We start from the raw sequence: 20,476 nt of genomic DNA on the forward strand, positions 1-20,476 counted from the left end.
AATTTGGCGACGTGAAATTATTTAAGTTAAGGGATATTACATCCCATATTGTTTCATAGCTGAATAAGAAACCCAAAGAGTTTCATGCCGAATATAGAAACTATATAAAATTCGGCGAGTCCAAGAGTAAGCAAATACCTGGATAGTGCAACACATATAACCCATTTGATAGTGCAACACTGAAGCAATTCACAGCAAGGGTGGAGCAAGCTCTGATCACTGTTCTTGGTATTTACTCATAATGTGAAACCCAGCTCCTAGAAGCTGGGATTCACATTATTACTGTTCTACATTATGAGAGAAGGTCACTACCCAGACCGGTTTCAACCTTTATTGAGGTCGCATCAGTGAGTAGGTAGACCTAGTTAATAACAAGTTTTAGCAAACAGAACTTACATACCCTACTATAAGAATTGCAAGGAAGGTGTCCTAATAAATTACTAATTATATGAAGAGCCAAAGGCTTCAATTCGGCGACGTGAAATTATTTAAGTTAAGGGATATGTTGCACTATCAAATGGGTTATGTGTGTTGCACTATCCAGGTATTTATGGGATGTAATTAGTAATATAATAATTAGTAATTTATTAGGACACCTTCTTGGCAATTCTTATAGTAGGGTATGTAAGTTCTGTTCGCTACAAACTTGGTATTAATTGGGTCTACCTACTCACTGATGAGACCTCAATAAAGGTTGAAACCGGTCTGGATAGTGACCCCTTCTCTATGTGAAACCCAGCTCCTAGGAGTTGGGTTTCACATTATGAGTAAATACCAAGAACAGTGATCGGAGCTTGTTGTTCCACCCTTGTTATGAGTTGCCTCAGTGTTGCATTATCAAATGAGTTATATGTGTTGAACTATCTAGGTATTTGCTTAGCGTTGGAATTGACGAACTTTATATAGTTTCTATATTCGGCATGAAACCCTTTGAGTTTCTTATTCAGCTCTGAAACAATATGGGATGTAATATCCTTAACTGAAATAAAAATTATTATTGTTATTATTATTATTTAGGCCTCCATGGAGTCAAAAGACTCATCATGGGACGTCCTTCCTAGGAAACATAAAGTCTATCATACCACTCCTTGAACTCACTGACCATTCTTGCTCTCACCACTCTATCACGCAATGCATTCCATGGTTCAACCACCCTCCATGCAAAGAAACTACTCTTCACCCTCTTGCTCGCAGCTTCCTTTTGTAACTTCCAGGGATGGCCCCTTGTCATCATTCCTTCCTACTTCCATCAAGTGAAAGAACTCCCCAGTCCACCCTGTAACTGCCTCTAAACAGTTTAAAAGTCTCAATCAAATCACCTCTCCTTCTTCTATCTACCAAACTCTGCAACCCACATTCCCTCAGCCGATCCTCATAACTAACATTGTATAGTCCTGAAACCATCTTTGTTATTTGTCTCTGAATCCATTACACCGTTAATTATCGCCATCAAATCCTGGGGACCAAATTTGAGAACAATAGTCTAAGTGTGATCTGATCAGGATCTTATAAAATGAAACGATAACTCTTTTATCTCTGCAGGTCAGCATCCTTCTCAGTATTGCAGTAATCCTCTGGGTTACATTCACCACCTTTGCAATATGCTCCCTGAATTTCAGGGAGCATATTGCATTCATTTACCCATCTGGCTAGTTTATTCAAATCCTCCTGCAGGGCTGCCACATCTGTACTATTACTAATTACCCATCATCTGCAAACAACTGACTATTCCACTGCAATCCATTAACAATGTCATTGATATACATGCTAAACAATACAGCTCCCAGTACTGAGCACTGTGGGATCCCAGTATAACCTTCTGGCTTCTTGATATTGCCCCACCATACACAACTCTCTGATACCTATCAGATAGCCAATCTTTAATCCATTTGACTAACTCGACATTTAAACCCATGTGCTGCAACTTAAAAATCAGCTTATCATGTGGCACTCTGTCAAATGGATTTGCAAAATCAAAAAAAAAAAGAAAAAAAAAAGGAGTATATGCCTTTCCCTCATCAACTACACTTGTCACTTTATTATAAATGGCAATTATATTACTAAAACAAGAGCACTTCCTAACAAATCCATGTTGACTCTCACAGATAACATTACCCTCATCTGCCCAATACTGCATAAGGTCCCTCACTAATTTCTCTAAGACCTTAACAACTACTGATGAAACACAAACTGCCTATAATTAGACACATCCAGTCTGCTACCACCCTTATGCAATATCACTATCTTACCTTCCTTCCATTTGTCTCTGAATCCATTACACCGCTAATTATCGCCATCAAATCCTGGGGACCAAATTTGAGAACAATAGTCTAAGTGTGATGGGTACCTTTCCAATAGCCAGACTTTCATTGAAAAGACAAGTCAAAAGAGCTGTCAATTCTTTAGCACATTCTCTCAAAATTCGTGGTGAAATACCATCCAGTCCCACAGCTTTACTGACAGCCTGAGTATTCGGTATTTGGAATACACTCTCCTCTTACTCCTCTAAACCTCAAACCTGCCCTATCCCTCTATTATTGAAACTTACTTCTCCAGGATGAAATAGTCCAATAAAGTGTTCATTGAGCAACTCCACTATGTCCTCTGCATCAGTCACTGTATTCTCATTTTTATCAGATAATGTCATTCTTCCAGAATCATTTCTCCTCCTACCACCCATATAGCTAAAAAATTCCCTAGGATTTTCTTTGGATCTTATAGTGCCAATGTCTTCTTATATTCCAGTTTCTCCTGCCTTACCACTTACCATACTAGTCACTCTCCTGGCTTGAGTACTATATTCTCCACACCTCTGCTCACCACCCCTCTTCTTATATCTCTTCCATAACATGTTCTGAAAAAATCCAGTATCCATAAAAATACATATTTATAAAACTGAATACGCTAATGTTGAAAAAAAAAAACATTAAATTAAAATTAAATAGACACTAAGATTAGCAAGTCTGAAAATGTAAATATTATTATTATTATTATTACATGACACCTCAAGGGAATCCAAAGACTCATCAAGGGAGGACACCTACTCCACAACTCTCAGTCTCCCCCACTCAATCCACCAACTACAATGAAACGCAACTACTTTCATCATCTACATTAATGCCATCTGCCACCACTAATATTTTCAGACAATCATAAACATCCAAACCCATGGCAGGAGTTGAACCCACAGCCTTTTATCTGGAGAGTGGATATGTTAACCACTCAGCCAACCAGAAGAAAGTAATAAAGTTGGAAAGGAGTTTTTAACCGGTTAATGTGGAAGAAATTTTCTAAGTTGGTAAGGAGATGGTCAGTTTAAATGGAAGAAATGCTTCCTAGAATGGAAAACTGTGGCAGAAGAAGAGATTACCTGTAAACTGCGTAATGAGAATGTGAGGAAGGGAATAAGGGGGGGGGGGGGATTCATTACACAGGCAATGGCTGGTGAGCAGAAAGCTTTATGTGAAAGTGTATTAAATGCAGACATGTTGAGTGAGTCAAAAGCACTGTTTAGTTTGTCATTTGTGGTAGTGTGTGCTGTTAATAATAAAAATAATAATATATTTCTTTAAGAACCAATCGACAATATATCACAGGAAGATTGTTCCAAAAGATATAAACCAAGGAAAATAAAATAAAGGAGGCTATAAAATGGTGGTCTCTTTCATTTTATTTTCCTTAGTTTATGAAGAACTTAATGATTCTTAATTTTAGCAAGATTTATAAAAAATAGGCATAATTACAGGTACTCCCGGAGATCCAATATCACCTGATGGTCCAGGCTCTCCTGGTGGGCCCTAGAAAACAGTAAACAATGATAAATATGCAAATCAAATCAGATAAATAAATAAATTTACAAAAAAAGAAAAAAAAATATATATATATACATTTCATTTTCTTTCTTTTTCTTCATTTCACACAAATTATGGACTCTTCAACCATGTTATAAATAATTATTTTAATTTCCTGATGTTTCGACCTTTATATTAAGTTCATCATCTGGAGTATACACATATATATAGAGAGAGAAGCTAAATTACATTTCACATAATATGCTGAAGAGACAATGGGTTGAACAGTGGTTATTCTACTGGCCTGACCTCTAGTGAAAATAAAAGAAAATTACAATAAAAAAGTTATATTCTATAACAAGCCAAAAGGCTATTTTACAGGCGACATAAGTTAAGTTTAAGGGAGATGGTAAATCCCGTATTATTCTACAGCCGGGTACAAAACTCGGATCAAAATCCTAGGGTTTCATGCCGAAAAAACTATCGGTGAACCCAAGTGTAAGTAATCACTTGGGTAATACAACACCAGGGCAACTCGGAGCAAAGGGGGAGCAAGCTCTGTCACTATCCTTAATATTCTCTCATAATGTAAAATGCAGCTCCTAGGAGATGTATTACTGTTTTACATTATGAGAAGATTACCCAGACCGGTTTCAACCCTTTTTGAGGTCTCATCAGTGAGTAGGTAGACCTAGTTACACCTGATATCTTGAGAATATAGTATTCTCAGTTATCATGGTGTAACATGAAAAATAAATAACATAAATAAAAACCCCTGCATAAAAGGAATAATTTAATTAATAAAATATTCTTGCACGCAGTATAAATTGAGTAAAATGTAAAGGTCTATTGTTTAGTTAAGATAACAAAAGAAAAGAATGTATTAAGATGTATTATGACTAAACAAGGAATTTGTATTAAATAAGTAGCTAACTAAGAATTAATATAGTAATGCGATTAAGAATGAAAGAGTTAAGTGCATAAGTATAAAAGAATGAGTCATGAAATACGCTATGTAAGAGGCTACAGATTAAGCATTAAGTAGAATTCTGAGAAAAGGTTTAAAAGGGGGTTAAGATAGAGGCTAATAAGAGAAATAACGGAATATCGCTTAGGGCCTATACCCGGATAGAAACTTCGTTACGAGTTGCTGATCAAAATGACATATGGCGGCCAAATGCTACCCAATCGGTAGACAGACGGAAAACAAGTAGGAGGCGGGAAAAGGAAGTAAGAAAGGACGCCGTTAGGTGGGCAGCTATAAAAGGGTTGGTAACCCCCCCCCCCCCCCCCTCAAGGGGCTTTTTTCGGAGAGTAGGCTCTTTTGGTTTATGGAGAGGACGTTTAGATAGTCAAGAAGGCTTGAGGCCTTTTTGTCTTTTGCCAGAGGAGAAGAAACGTTTGGATAGTCACGTTGGTTTAAGTTTGGTTTTCTAGTGGATTTCACGGTGTTCCTGAGTGGAGAGATATGGCTTATATCCTCATGCCACAACAAGGAATCGAAGGTGAGCGGGAAAGCTATTTCCGTATTCCTATGTAGAAAGCGAAATATACCATAGAGTCATAGGAAACTGTGAAGATATCGATGTCCTTGTTTCGGATAGTACAGCCGACGGCGCAGATGTTTATATAGCCCTGAATTGCAAGAAGTTATGCAAGCAAGTTCGTTCAGTAGAAGGTAAAGGCCCGTAAGTGAAGCTAAAGAAAGGTATTGTGAATTTTGTCTTATGTTAGCTAGAAGTTGTTTATGATAGGTACCATTGTCATAATATGGAACTGCTAAGGTGATTAGGGAGAAATTATAATAGGACTTTAGAATTTGACAGAGAGTGTTAAAAGTAAGCCAGTTAGTGTTGATAATTTGTGAATAATTAATTATCCCAGGAATCTTGAGTGCCTACTATATTGTAAAAGGAAAGTTAATGACATAGTTGTATGTTAATGAAGTAAATGGTTTTATTAATATTGAGTTTGATTAGTGTGAATTGAGTAATCAAGTAGCCTGAGGAAATTGAATGCCTGGTGTGATGTGTAGAGAATCGGAATTTGTCATAAGTATGTGCTAGAGTAGTTAATGATTTTGTTAGTGTACTTGAAGTTGAATAATCTAATAATGTGTAGTGATCTAATTTTTCCATGTTAAGTGAATTCATGTTTTGTATGAAATTTTGTGGCGGCATGATCGTAGTAACTTTTGTCGAATCATAGCCCAACTACTTGTATTAAGCTAATTTTAGTGAGTAAGTAATTTAGTTGAGTATTTTGATATGTACCATGTTTAGAGAAATAATAAATCTTGTGTTTAATGATAAAAAAAGTTGTCTGATATTGCTAATCCAATGCACCGCTTAGAAACATTCGAGCCTAATCACGCAGGGAATTAATGTTAAGAAACAGGAAGTTTAAGGAATTAATGTTGAGTAACAAGAAATAGTGTCATGATTGCAATAGTTACACTATCAGATATTTGAGTTCCTTTTCTCTGTTTATGTATAAAATATCTTAAACTAAATATCCCAAAGGGCGCAGTTAAAATACAAATACTAGGGATACTACGGGGAACAATAACTCAGATATTAATAGAAATTTTGGTGATGTCTTGAAAGTAGAAGTTAGGAGAATATAGATGAAGGCAGTTTGTAAGACAAACAAAATCGCGAGATAGGGACATAACAAATGGCGCAGCCGACAGGATGTAATTTGGCTAATAAAATCTAAAATATAAGCTATTTACAATAAGTTGGTTTTGGTAGCAGATCAGACAACTAAGAGGTACAAATTAAGTTAAGTTTTGTTGAGAAATTTTGAGAATTGACTAATGTAAATTGGATGCAAGTATGACTGAACCCTCCAGTAGTTTAAACATTGACAACAGCGAATTTTTTAGGTATATTAATCCACAGCAAGTGTTTCCCCAATTTTCGGGTGAAGAAACTGATGACATTCTAAATTTTTTTAGTTATATAGAAGAGCTTAGAAGAGTTGGAGGATGGACTGATTTTCAGTTGCTAGTCCTACTCAGAAGTAAACTGGTGGGAAAGGCTAAAGCTTTCCTGTATTCTTCCCCTATTCTTAAGGAAACCCTGGATTACTCCCGATTTAAGTCAGTCCTAATTTCTGAGTTCTCAAAACTAGGAAGCTTGGGACCTAACTTATGGAAGCTCTAGAGGTGTTCTCAGGAAGAAAAGGAAAGTGTGGCTGAGTTCCATAACAGGTTACTGACGATAGCTAGTACCCTAAGTGTCAATAGTGAAGAAAAACTTCACTTGGACTGGGCCATTTTCCAACAATTCAGGCAGGGAGTCAGACCTGGGTTGAAAGAAACAGCATTCGATAAGAAACTATCTAATTTAAGAGAATGTTACGATGCTGTAAAGGAACGCGAACAATTGCTCGGAGACCTTCATCCCGCACATGTTCAGGCGTCAGTGAATGTGATTGAAGAGAAGAAGGCATTTGAAAGAGAGCAGAGACATAGTAAACAGAGTAAGAAAGAGAGAGACAAATCAAGGACAAGAGTGAGACTAGAAAAGGATAATGGGCAAGAGATAAACAATTTGACAGACTCTAGTATTGAATCAGATAAGATAAGAGATATTGTAAAGCAAGAGATCGAGATACTCCACAAGCCCCTTATGGATAGGTTAGATGTGGTAATGAAACTATTAGGAACATTATCTGTCAGAACCCCAGAGCCTAATTGTAGCAAAGCTGAGGAAACAATTAAGTTGGTTAGAGAAGAAGTTGAGCGTCTGCAAAGATCCCTTCTAGATAGAGTAGACTCAGTTATGCACAGATTATCCGAAATTGTACCTCAACAAGAAACGGTTATTCTCCAGAATCAAGAAAGAGCTAATGAGCCTAGAGACAGAAGGGAGCCTCCTAGATGCTTCAATTGTAACGATATAGGGCACTTTGCTCGTTTCTATTTTAGAAATAGGAGATCCCCCATGAATAGTAATAGACATGAGTCGAAGTTTGGGCAAACTCCTCATAATTATGTGGATAGGCAGAGAAATCATGAACAAAGAAAGATGGATATGATAATTAAGGGTAAGATACAAGGTTTGCATTGTGATGTATTGCTAGATATGGGTTCACAGGCTTCTATCATATCGGATCATTGTTTTCAAAGAATAAAATCCCATGGATGGCGAGGCATTTCTAGACTAAAGAAACCGATCAGATTATTGGGGATTGCGACCTCTAATGTTTACGTAAATAAGAAGGTTAGAGTGAAATTGTATTTACCTGAGTTTAATATGTGTGTTTGGCAAGAATTGTTGGTCCTCCCAAGGACATCTCGCCAAGCTCACAAATAATTTTAGGAATAGGATTTCTAGAGAAGCATAATTTCTCATGCGACTTCTCTCGTAATGAAATGTTCCTAAATGGAAGAAAGCGGTCAGGTAAAGAGAGAAACAATAAGGTAAGGAAGTTTAGAGAATCAAGACAGGATGAAGGATGAGACTAACATAGTACAGAGTGTACAGTCTAAGAAGGATAATGAAGAAAGCATTGATAGTCATACTAATTCTTCATTAACTTCAACATCCAAAGACAACAGCCAGATGGAGACTCACCTCATAACGAACATAAAAGTAATAGATGATCAAAGTGTAGGGGAAAAGAAATTAGAGGAAAGTAGTCAGGAAAAGATCGATGTTAACTTAATAGAGAGATTTAAAAGGTCTAGAGGTTTCTTTAAATACTCAAGGTGGAACGTGAATAGGAGAAAAGAGGAAAATGTACAATCTAAGAGGCAGTTTATTTATGCAGATTTCTTGTGTTTCATATTTAAACTTAGAAGGACTATAAGTGAGTGGTTAGTTTGTGATATGCCTCTTGCTATGAAGGCTGCATGCATACTCACTGATTGTACAAGACTTGTAAATTATTATAGTCAGGAGGAAAGTAAAAGAAAGAAAAAGGGGGAAGAGGTACACCTCAAAGGAAAAAGAAATTTCTCTTAAAGAAATTTTTTTTGTTTAAAGGGGGGACCTTTGTTACACCTGATATCTTGAGAATATAGTATTCTCATTAGATATGTGAAGAGCCAAATGCTTAAATTCGGCGACATATAACTTGTTTAAGTTAAGGGATATTACATCCCATATAGTTTCTTAGCCGAATAAGAAACTCAAAGAGTTTCATGCCGAATATAGTAGAAACTATATAAAGTTCGGCGATTCCAAGCGTAAGCAAATACCTGGATACTGCAGCACTGATCCCAAAGGGTAGTCCAAGCTGGGGCAACTCGTGGTAGAAGTGGAGCAAGACCCGATCACTATTCTTGATATTTGCCCATAATGTGAACTTAGCTCCTAGAAACAGTATTTTTGTTCACATTGTGAGAGAAGGTCACTACCCAGACCGGTTTCGACCTTTATTGAGGTCTCATCAGTGAGTAGCCAGACCTAGTTAATATCAAGTTTGTTTGGGATCAGTGCTGCAGTATCCAGGTATTTGCTTACGCTTGGAATCGCCGAACTTTATATAGTTTCTACTATATTCGGCATGAAACTCTTTGAGTTTCTTATTCGGCTAAGACACTATATGGGATGTAATATCCCTTAACTTAAACAAGTTATATGTCGCCGAATTGAAGCCTTTGGCTCTTCACATATCTAATAATTTATTAGAGCACCTCACGGCAATACTTGTAGAAGGGGTACAAGTTCTGTTCGCTACAAACTTGATATTAACTAGGTCTGGCTACTCACTGATGAGACCTCAATAAAGGTCGAAACCGGTCTGGGTAGTGACCTTCTCTCATAATGTGAACAAAAATACAGCTCCTAGGAGCTAAGTTCACATTATGGGCAAATATCAAGAATAGTGATCGGAGCTTGCTCCACTTCTACCACGAGTTGCCCCAGCTTGCACTACCCTTTGGGATCAGTGCTGCAGTATCCAGGTATTTGCTTACGCTAGGAATCGCCGAACTTTATATAGTTTCTACTATATTCAGCATGAAACTCTTTGAGTTTCTTATTCGGCTAAGAAACTATATGGGATGAAATATCCCTTAACTTAAACATAGTATTCTCAGTTATCATGGTGTAACATGAAAAATAAATAACATAAATAAAAACCCCTGCATAAAAGGAATAATTTAATTAATAAAATATTCTTGCATCCAGTATAAATTGAGTAAAATGTAAAGGTCTATTGTTTAGTTAAGATAACAAAAGAAAAGAATGTATTAAGATGTATTATGACTAAACAAGGAATTTGTATTAAATAAGTAGCTAACTAAGAATTAATATAGTAATGCAATTAAGAATGAAAGAGTTAAGTGCATAAGTATAAAAGAATGAGTCATGAAATACGCTATGTAAGAGGCTACAGACTAAGCATTAAGTAGAATTCTGAGAAAAGGTTTAAAAGGGGGTTAAGATAGAAGCTAACAAGAGAAATAACGGAATATCGCTTAGGGCCTATACCCGGATAGAAACTTCGTTATGAGTTGCCGATCAAAATGATGTATGGCGGCCAAATGCTACCCAATTGGTAGACAGACGGAAAACAAGTAGGAGGCGGGAAATGGAAGTAAGAAAGGACGCCGTTAGGTGGGCAGCTATAAAAGGGTTGGTAACACCCCCACCCTCGAGGGGCTTTTTTTCGGAGAGTAGGCTCTTTTGGTTTTTGGAGAGGACGTTTAGATAGTCAAGAAGGCTTGAGGCCTTTTTGCCTTTTGCCAGAGGAGAAGAAACGTTTGGATAGTCACGTTGGTTTAAGTTTGGTTTTCTAGTGGATTTCACGGTGTTCCTGAGTGGAGAGATATGGCTTATATCCTCATGCCACAACAAGGAATCGAAGGTGAGCGGGAAAGCTATTTCCGTATTCCTATGTAGAAAGCGAAATATACCATAGAGTCATAGGAAACTGTGAAGATATCGATGTCCTCGTTTCGGATAGTACAGCCGACGGCGCAGATATTTATATAGCCCTGAATTGCAAGAAGTTATGCAAGCAAGTTCGTTCAGTAGAAGGTAAAGGCCCGTAAGTGAAGCTAAAGAAAGGTATTGTGAATTTTGTCTTATGTTAGCTAGAAGTTGTTTATGATAGGTACCATTGTCATAATATGGAACTGTTAAGGTGATTAGGGAGAAATTATAATAGGACTTTAGAATTTGACAGAGAGTGTTAAAAGTAAACTAGTTAGTGTTGATAATTTGTGAATAATTAATTATCCCAGGAATCTTGAGTGCCTACTATATTGTAAAAGGAAAGTTAATGACGTAGTTGTATGTTAATGAAGTAAATTGTTTTATTAATATTGAGTTTGATTAGTGTGAATTGAGTAATCAAGTAGCCTGAGGATATTGAATGCCTGGTGTGATGTGTAGAGAATCGGAATTTGTCATAAGTATGTGCTACAGTAGTTAATGATTTTGATAGTGTACTTGAAGTTGAATAATCTAATAATGTGTGGTGATCTAATTTTTCCATGTTAAGTGAATTCATGTTTTGTATGAAATTTTGTGGCAGCATGATCGTAGTAACTTTTGTCGAATCATAGCCCAACTACTTGTATTAAGCTAATTTTAGTGTGTAAATAATTTAGTTGAGTATTTTGATATGTACCATGTTTAGAGAAATAATAAATCTTTTGTTTAATGATAAAAAAAGTTGTCTGATATTGCTAATCCAATGCACCGCTTAAAAACATTCTAGCCTAATCACGCGGGGAATTAATGTTAAGAAACGGGAAGTTTAAAGAATTAATGTTGAGTAAAAAGAAATAGTGTCACGACTGCAATAGTTACACTATCAGATATTTGAGTTCCTTTTCTCTGTTTATGTATAAAATATCTTAAACTAAATATCCCAAAGGGCGCAGTTAAAATACAAATACTAGGGATACTACGGGGAACAATAACTCAGATATTAAAAGAAATTTTGGAGATGTCTTGAAAGTAGAAGTTAGGAGAATACAGACGAAGGCAGTTTGTATGACAAACAAAATCGCGAGATAGGGACATAACATCCTGGAATATCAAGGTTTTAAGTGAATCGAACTTACATATACCTCTACAAAGGAACTGCTAAACTGGTGTACTTATATATTGTTATTACTATGATAACAAGCCAAAAGGTTATTTTACAGGCGACATAAGTGAAGTTTAAGGGAGATGGCATTCCAGGTCTACCTACTCACTGATGAGACCTCAAAAATGGTTGAAACTGGTCTGGGTACTGACCTGTTCTCATAATGTAAAACTGCAATACATCTCCTAGGAGCTGCATTTTACATTATGAGAAAATATTAAGGATAGTGACAGAACTTGCTCCACCTTTGCTCGGAGTTGCCCTGGTGTTGTACTATCCAAGTGATTATTTACACTTGGGCTCGCCGATAGTTTTTTTTTATTATTATTATTATTATTATTATTAAACAAGACCTCATGAGTCAAAGACTCATCTAGGAGGTCCTTTTATCTCACGCACATCTCATCATACCATGTTTTAAACACATTCAAACTCCTTGCAGACACCAAACTCTCAGGCAAGGCATTCCGATCACTCACAACTCTGCACGAAAAAAACCTGCCTCTCACTCCCCTACTCACAACCTCTTTATACAGTTTCAGGGATGACCTCTGGTTCTCCCCTGATCTCCCACTATTCTCTGTAGAACTTCTCCGCCATTGATCCTATAACAACACCTTACCAACTTGTAGGTCTCTATCATATCTCCCCTCTTCCTTCTCTCCACTAGACTCTGCAAATTACATCTTTTCAATCTTTCCTCATACTCGACATTCCAGAGGCCAGAAACTACCTTAGTCAGTCGCCTTTGGACCCTTTCCACATCTCTTCATCCTTCTGAAAACCAGGTGACCAAATCTGGGCACAATAGTCCATGTGTGGCTTAATCAAAGCCTTATACAATAGAACAAGAATCTCCGTATGTCTACTTGTCAGTGTCCTCCGCATCATTCCCAGAAGTCTTCGTGTTGTCTTCACAATTCTGGCGATGTGTCCCCTAAATTTCAGATCCTTATCCACTATCACCTCCAGATCTCTTATTTCCTCAACTTCCAACAATATATTCTCACCAAGCATAAATTCTGCATCCCATCTTTGTTTTCCAAATTTTAAAACCTTACATTTTGCAACATTGAACTTGAATCTCCATTTTCATGCCAAATCACTCAATTTATTCAAGTCTTCTTGCAAGGCCACAACATCTTCACTACTCTTTATGGTTCGTCCCAACTTTGCATCATCTGCAAACAACTGAATATCTCCATCCAAATCTTCGCCAATATCATTAATATACAAGTTAAATAGTAATGGCCCTAAAACAGAACCCTGAGGCACTCCACTAGTGACTTTCCTTTTCCTGGATATTGCATCCCCATACACAACTTGTTTATCAATCCAATGCACTAATCTAATATCCAACCCCATCTGCTCTAGTTTGACTGTCAACTTATCATAAGGTACTCTATCAAAAGCTTTTGCAAAATCCAAGTATATTACTGTGTATCCTTCTCCTCTGTCCAAGGAAGCAGTCACTTTATTGTAATAAGTAAGTAGATTACTAAAACATGACCTCCCTTTAGCAAATCCATGCTGTCCATCGAAGATTATACCATTGTTGTCAACCCAACTCTGGATCCTAGTTCTCACAAGCTTCTCCAACAACTTAACCACAACACCTGACACACAGATAGGCCTACAGTTTGATGCTTGAGTTCGATCACCTCATTAATGAAGTCGCACAAATGCAAGACTTGTATTAAAAAAATATGTCAAGGCAGGTGTCAATTCTCTGGCACATTCCTTCAGAATACATGGTGATATATTATCAAGTCCCACAGCCTTATTTACATCTAGTTTACTCAAATCCCCAAACACCTCTTGCTCACTTACAGTCAGTCTCTCCTCCCCATCATCAACTGTTCTCAATCTCTCCATGAAGTCACATTCACAAGATTGAAAGACCTTTATGAACTGTTCATTAAGTATCTCTACCACACATTCTGCAAAACAGCTGTCTTTATACCATTTCCTCCAATCAATTCATCCTTTCATAATCATTCTTTCTTTTGCTGGCTACATATCGAAAGAACTCCCTAGGATTCTTTTTGGCTTCATTAGCTAACTGCTGTTCATACCTCTCTTTAGCTACTCTCACCAACCAAGTCACCCTCCTTGCCTGGTCTTTGTGGACCTCATGAAATTGGTTACTTCCTCTTCTCTTATGCTGCTTCCACAATGCCCTTTTTCTCTGTATTGCATGCTTACTCTCTTTATTCATCCATCTCACACCTACCTTATTTAACCTTCTCACCCATGGTATACATTTAGACATTTCATCTACTAAATAGTTTTTGAAAATCCCCCAAGCTGCATTGATCTCTTTTCCCGCTAACTCCTCATTCCATGCTACATCTGCAAGCTGTCTCCTGAGCTCTTCATAATCACCCCCCTTGTAGTTCCACATATACTCTTTTTTCACAGGGGTACTTGCACTGCTGGCAACCACCCAGGTAATCATCTCATGGTCACTTTCACCAATTGGTGGATGATTTGACACCTCATTAGTAATTACATCATCCGATGAGATGACTAAATCCAAGACCCTTAATCCTCATGTGCCCTCTGTTACATAATGTCTGAGGTAGTTATCCCTCAAAAACTCAAGAAACTCATTTTCTTTACTTCCAGTTGCTATCTCTTCATTCCAGTCTATATTGCCATAATTAAAATCACCCATAATGATCACCATTTTCTTATTTGCTTGGCTTATTTGACTATACATTTTACTATCACCACCATCCACATTACCAGGTCTATAACAACATCCCACCAAGTATTTGATTCTATTCACCTCTATCTCACACCATACTGCCTCAATACCACTGGCCCTATTTCCCTCTTGCATCTCTACCTTGTATGGACATAACTCTTTCGCTATCATCAATAGCACTCCACCCTCCCTTTTTACCCTTCTATCCTCACAAAACACATCATACCTTTCCATCTCTATTCCTGTCAGGATGTCGTCCTCATCTAACCATGTCTCACTTATTCCGACAATCTCTGGATTCACAGATGCAATTAGTGCAACCATTTCATCTGCCTTGTTTCTTATACTTCTAGCATTGGTATACAAACACAACAACTCATTTCTGGATCTACAGCTAGTTCCACTGATACCACTCACTCGATGTGATCTCTCCATGCAGGACTGGGGCCATTTCCCTTTCTGCTTCTTCATTTTAGAACCCTTTGCAATTCCATCTGTTTCCTCTTGATCCCTGGTCATCCCATTACTTTCCTGCCTACACATGCTCTCACCTCCTCTTGGAGCATCCACCTTTCTCACGCTGCATACCCCTGTCCACCCTGAGCCGCCCCGTTTCCCTGCTCCTCTTGCACACCTATTCTCTCATTTTCTATACTCATACCTCTCACTTCCCCATTCATTTCCACTTCTTCAATCTCTCCTGCTCTTCCACATCACTCCCTATCTCGATCTGATTCATCCTCTCTATTCACTTCTCTACTTTCCAACAGCAATCTCTCCAAGCAACTCACACCATAACCACTCAAATGCAGTCCATCGCTCTCATACAGCTCACTTCATCCCTCAAACTCATTCCACACATTAACAAACGGTACTCCCATCTCCTCACACATTTCAGCCAGAATATCATTCTTAATCCTTGCTCTCCACCTCATTTCACCACAATCATACCTAGGCAACACACTGACTATCCTTCCTGTCACACTATTCTTCTCTTTTATCTTTCCAAGCAGTCTCCTGACATTCATTTTTAACATGCTCTTTGTTCTCTCTCAAATCATTTGTACCAATTAATACAATTAACTCTTTTGCTCACTCCCACCTCCTATTCAATGCCTCAATCACTCTACTCGTTTTACCGCCTGGAAAACATACCTTGTGCATTTTATCCTCTAGCACACCTTTAATAATGGAGTCGCCATACAACGCCACTCGCTCATCTTTCGTTAACTCTTTCATGCCATCATGATTTATTTTAATAGTTTTGACCTGAATTCTCTTAATTTCATTCCGCATCCATTTCATTTCTTGCTTCATCCAATCCAATTCACCTTCCGAACCTCGCGACACATTCTCTCTATCATTAAATCTTTCTAACTTTCTAACTCTCGACCCCCTCTTCTCACTTTCCCTCTCATTCATCCTTCTTTGTTTCCGTACTTTCGGTCCAACATACGTCCAACTTTCACTATCATTCTTCTCACTTTCACTCTCATTTATCTTTCTTTGTTTCCATACTTTCGGATTAACATGCGTCCAACTTTCGCTATCATTCTTCTCACTTTTACTGTCATTCATCTTTCTTTGGTTCAGTGCTTTCGTTCCAAAATGCGTCCAACTTTCGCCATCATTCATTCTTTTTTCGCTATCATTTATTCTTTCGATTTTTTTTACTTGCGATTTCTTCATCACGCCATTTCTACTTTCATTCGTTCTCTCAATTTCGTTTCTTTCTGCCTCACTTTCGTCCCTTTTAACATCCGTTACGGTTGTCAAATCGCTCTTTTTCTTTTTTCTTGTTTTTTTAACATTTTTTCTCCTGTCTTTCCCACCATCCTTCTCTTTCAAACGTGCACTCGCGACCCAATCGGTACTAGCACTTTCTGTCATCAATTTCATATTCACATTCATCAGTTCCTCGTTCAGGTCACATTTCACACACCCTTCTTCCATCCACACTAACCATCCACAAATGATTTATGTAATCGAAGGAATAAATATAACAGACCTCACATTTAACGAAACGACTGAAATCTAAATTAAAATCATGGAATGGCAATGCCACCACCATTTTTTTTTTTCTCTGCAGGTTACTAGGTCTAATAATAACGATTTCGTAATTTAGTTTAGGCAAGAAAAAAATCCCCACACTAATAATATCGGTAGCGTACAACGTCCACAGCTACTCTTGCTTAAACAATTACGCATAGAAAAAAATCCCCACACTAATAATATCGGTAGCGTACAACGTCCACAGCTACTCTTGCTTAAACAATTACGCATATATACTTAATTATTCCTAATAAAACTTATCTGAATCAGGAGCTCTTCAAATCGCATCCGCAGCGCTTGGCTCACTATCGCCCTCCTTTTTCGGCATGAAACTCTAGGAATTTGATGGATTTCAATCCGAATTTTGTACCCGGCTGTAGAATAAGATGGGATTTACCATCTCCCTAAAACTTAACTTATTTCGCCGGTAAAATAGCCTTTTGGGTTGTTATAGTAGTAATAACAATATATAAGTACACCAGTTTAGCAATTCGTTAGTAGAGGTATATGTAAGTTCGGTTCACTTAAAACCTTGATATTCCAGGTCTACCTACTCACTGATGAGACCTCAAAAAGGGTTGAAACCGGTCTGGGTAGTGACCTCTTCTCATAATGTAAAACAGTAATACATCTCCTAGGAGCTGCATTTTATTTTAAATTATGAGAGAATATTAAGGATAGTGAAGGAGCTTGCTCCACCTTTGCTCTGAGTTGCCCTGGTATTGTACTACCCAAGTGATTACTTATACTTGGGCTCACTAAAAGTTTTTTCAGCATGAAACTCTAGGATTTCGATGGATTTCGATCCAAGTTTCGTACCCAGCTGTAGAATAATACTGGATTTACCATCTCCCTTAAACTTAAAGCTATATTCTATTTAAGACAACATCAGAGAACCATTCTTTCATATAGATAGTTTTGTTACAGTAAAAATGATGTCCAAATTTAACATGACAGGTATTGATGCTAGTTTCTTGGCTAGCATCAACAATCAAGGAGTTGGTAGGTCATTCCCCTTCCTATATTAAAAACACACAATACATTGTAAACAAAATCAAAGGCATCACATTGATGTCTCTGCCCTCTTCACAAATTTCCCAATCACTGATACAGTCCTTCTATTACAGAACAAATTCCCTCCTGATATCGCAGCACTCTCTGCACATGTACTATGTTCTGGCTATTTTTTGTGGTAAAACACTTTCTATCTACAAAAAGAAGGCACAGCCATGGGCTCACCATTATTCCTCTCCCCATTGCTAACTCTTTTAGATGTAACATTTTGAGCAATGTGGTCTAGATTCCTCTCCTGTAAAACCCAAAGTCTGGCTTAGATACGTTGACAATGTTTTCACTATCTGGCCTCATGGGCACCAGACATCAGCCACCTAAACAAACAACACAAATGCATACAATTCACAATTGAGATTGAAAAGCAGAATACACTTCTGTTTCTAGATACACTTGTCACACGTCTTCCTTCTGGCAGTCTTCCTTCACTGTTGACCAGAAACCAACACATACTGGCCAAAAACTCCTACCACCACCACCAACACAAAAACTAGGGGTCATTAATACACTAAAAAACGGGGGTTTTGAACATTTGCTCCAATGAACAAGCACTTAAAGATGAATTAAAAGTTATCAGCAATTCCTAAAAAATGGTTACAGCCAAAATACTATCAACAAAATTCTGTACAAGACCTCACTTAAAAACAAAAATAAACAAGACTACAATAAAACTGTAACCATTCCATACATTAAAGGAATATGTAAACAAAATATTACAAAAATAAAACCTTAAAGCCACCTTTAAACCTCCTGCAATATTCAAGAACTTATCAACTCATCCAAGGATTCACTCCCTCTGCTGGTCCACCCTGGAGTATACTGTATTCATTGCACCTGTTGTCCCACACAATTCCTATCAGAAAAAAGGAACATAAAAGACACATTAAATAAAATAACTATGGTCAAGCTGGTCTTCCTGATCATGCCCTGAACACTTTCCATAGAATTGACTGGAAAAGCACCTGTTGTTTACATCACACCAAAACATGGTATGAACGTAAATTTAAGGAGGCCTGTGAGATTCTTTTCAATCACCCTAAACTTAACAATAATCATGCTCTAATGTAAAATTAAATTTTTAAAATTACTATTATACCATAACACTATTAAATTTTACCTGAGGTCCAACAACTCCAGGAGGTCCTGGTGGTCCTAGAGGTCCAGGTTCACCCTAAATAATAAGTGACTTTTAATGAAAGTATTCTTAAAAAATGAAAAGAAATAATGCTGATAATTATTACAGGTAACTAAATAAATGTTCAAGAAATATTCATTTAGAAAATATTAAGTAACTTACTGGAGGTCCTCTTTCTCCAGGCATACCTCCAAGACCATCTTTACCTCGAGGACCCTAAAAAGGAATTCTTATTAGACACATAATAAACTGGTCAAAGAAAGTTCATAAAAATAAAGGTTAAAACAAAACCTCATTTTCGAAATTATTTTTTAAATTATTATTATTATTATTATTACTACCCCAAGACCGCATGGAGTCAAAGACTCATCTAGGAGGTCCTTTTATTACACACACAGCTCATGAACACATTCAAACTCCTTTGATTCCCCAAATTACAAGGGTAATTTTAAATTTCACACTGCACATATGTATAATACCAGTATAATAATTTTCATCTTCACATTATTTGTAAGCTAGACCATGAGTAAGAATGTCACCTGCTTTTCTCTTTTTAGTGTTCTTGTTCTGTGAAAGAAGGCTTTGAAATGAAGGATGAATCTACCCATCAGATACTGCCTCATTCTGCATCATACTGCAAGACCACATTGTTTCTCATGAAGTATCTGATCTTATGGAAAAGCTTGGATGGCAAATTTTTCCTTCCTATCCTCCTCATCTGTAATACAGTCCTTACATTAACCCTCAATCTGTTGAGTTAAACAGCAGAATTATAGATGGAAGTGAAGTCTTTCTAATGAAGTAGCTGGATATAGTTAACTTATAAATTCATCAACAAAAGAAACTAACCAACAGGAATACAAGATTTAGTCAACACTGAAGAGCAGAGATAAGGCTGAGTAGAAATTATAATGAAGACCTGTAAATATATTTTGTTACAATACATTGTTACATTTAGGTTTACAACAAAGCATAGAGGTACAAGGTGCAGAACTTTTGAGTTGATCCTTGTATAATACTCATGGGATATTATTATTATTACAAGAAACCTCCAGGGAGTCAGAGACTCATTGAGGGGAGACTACATACCACTCACATCACATCTCATACCTTCTCTTTAAATTCACAACCATTAAAGGCAAACTACTCCAGCCATGCACTGCTTTGAGAGAGAAAAATCTATCTCACACCCTTTCTTCAATGCATTCATTATCAACTTCCTAGATGCCTTCTCATCCTCTTCCCACCCTCAATAAAATAAAAAATTTCATCTACTGGTATCTTGTAATGACTTTCAAAAGTTTGTAGGACTTTATCATATCAAATGACTTCCTATAATTTGTTGCCTCCATTTCTCCTGTCTGCCGTAATCTCCAACCAATCCACAAATTCTCAATCTCCCCTCATTATCCACATTCCACAGTCCCGATATCATCTCTATACTCTGCCAAAAAGAAGATGCTTTCTTCTCTGAATCTGGATCATCTCAGAAACCAGACCAGATCTGCATACAGCAGTCCAGAAGAAGTCATATCCAAGCCTTCTAAAGAGTCAAAATGACTTCCTTATTCCTAGATGTCAGCATTCATTTCAGCATTGCAATTATCCTTTTTTGCTATATGATCCCTGGACTTGAACTTCCTATCAATTAAATCTCCCCAA

At 37.3% G+C, this 20,476-nt stretch overlaps 1 protein-coding gene across 2 annotated transcripts in view; it reads right to left on the reverse strand.

Moving 5' to 3' along the window:
* LOC150098312 (uncharacterized) overlaps nt 1-20,476 on the reverse strand; it is a 733,595-nt gene that overhangs the window by 621,782 nt on the left and 91,337 nt on the right. For both annotated transcript variants that reach the window (XM_090404774.1, XM_090404775.1), the window contains exons 7-9: nt 18,977-19,030; nt 18,797-18,850; nt 3,744-3,797 (exon numbers count right to left, since the gene is read on the reverse strand). In XM_090404774.1, coding sequence (XP_090260900.1) covers nt 3,744-3,797; nt 18,797-18,850; nt 18,977-19,030 — 162 coding nt within the window. The remainder of the gene's footprint in view (nt 1-3,743; nt 3,798-18,796; nt 18,851-18,976; nt 19,031-20,476) is intronic.

The sequence above is a fragment of the Typopeltis vanoorti genome, chromosome 15, assembly GCF_054136105.1.
Source record: "Typopeltis vanoorti isolate ZY-2024b chromosome 15, IOZ_Tvanoo_1.0, whole genome shotgun sequence".
In the NCBI taxonomy this organism is placed as follows: domain Eukaryota; kingdom Metazoa; phylum Arthropoda; class Arachnida; order Uropygi; family Thelyphonidae; genus Typopeltis; species Typopeltis vanoorti.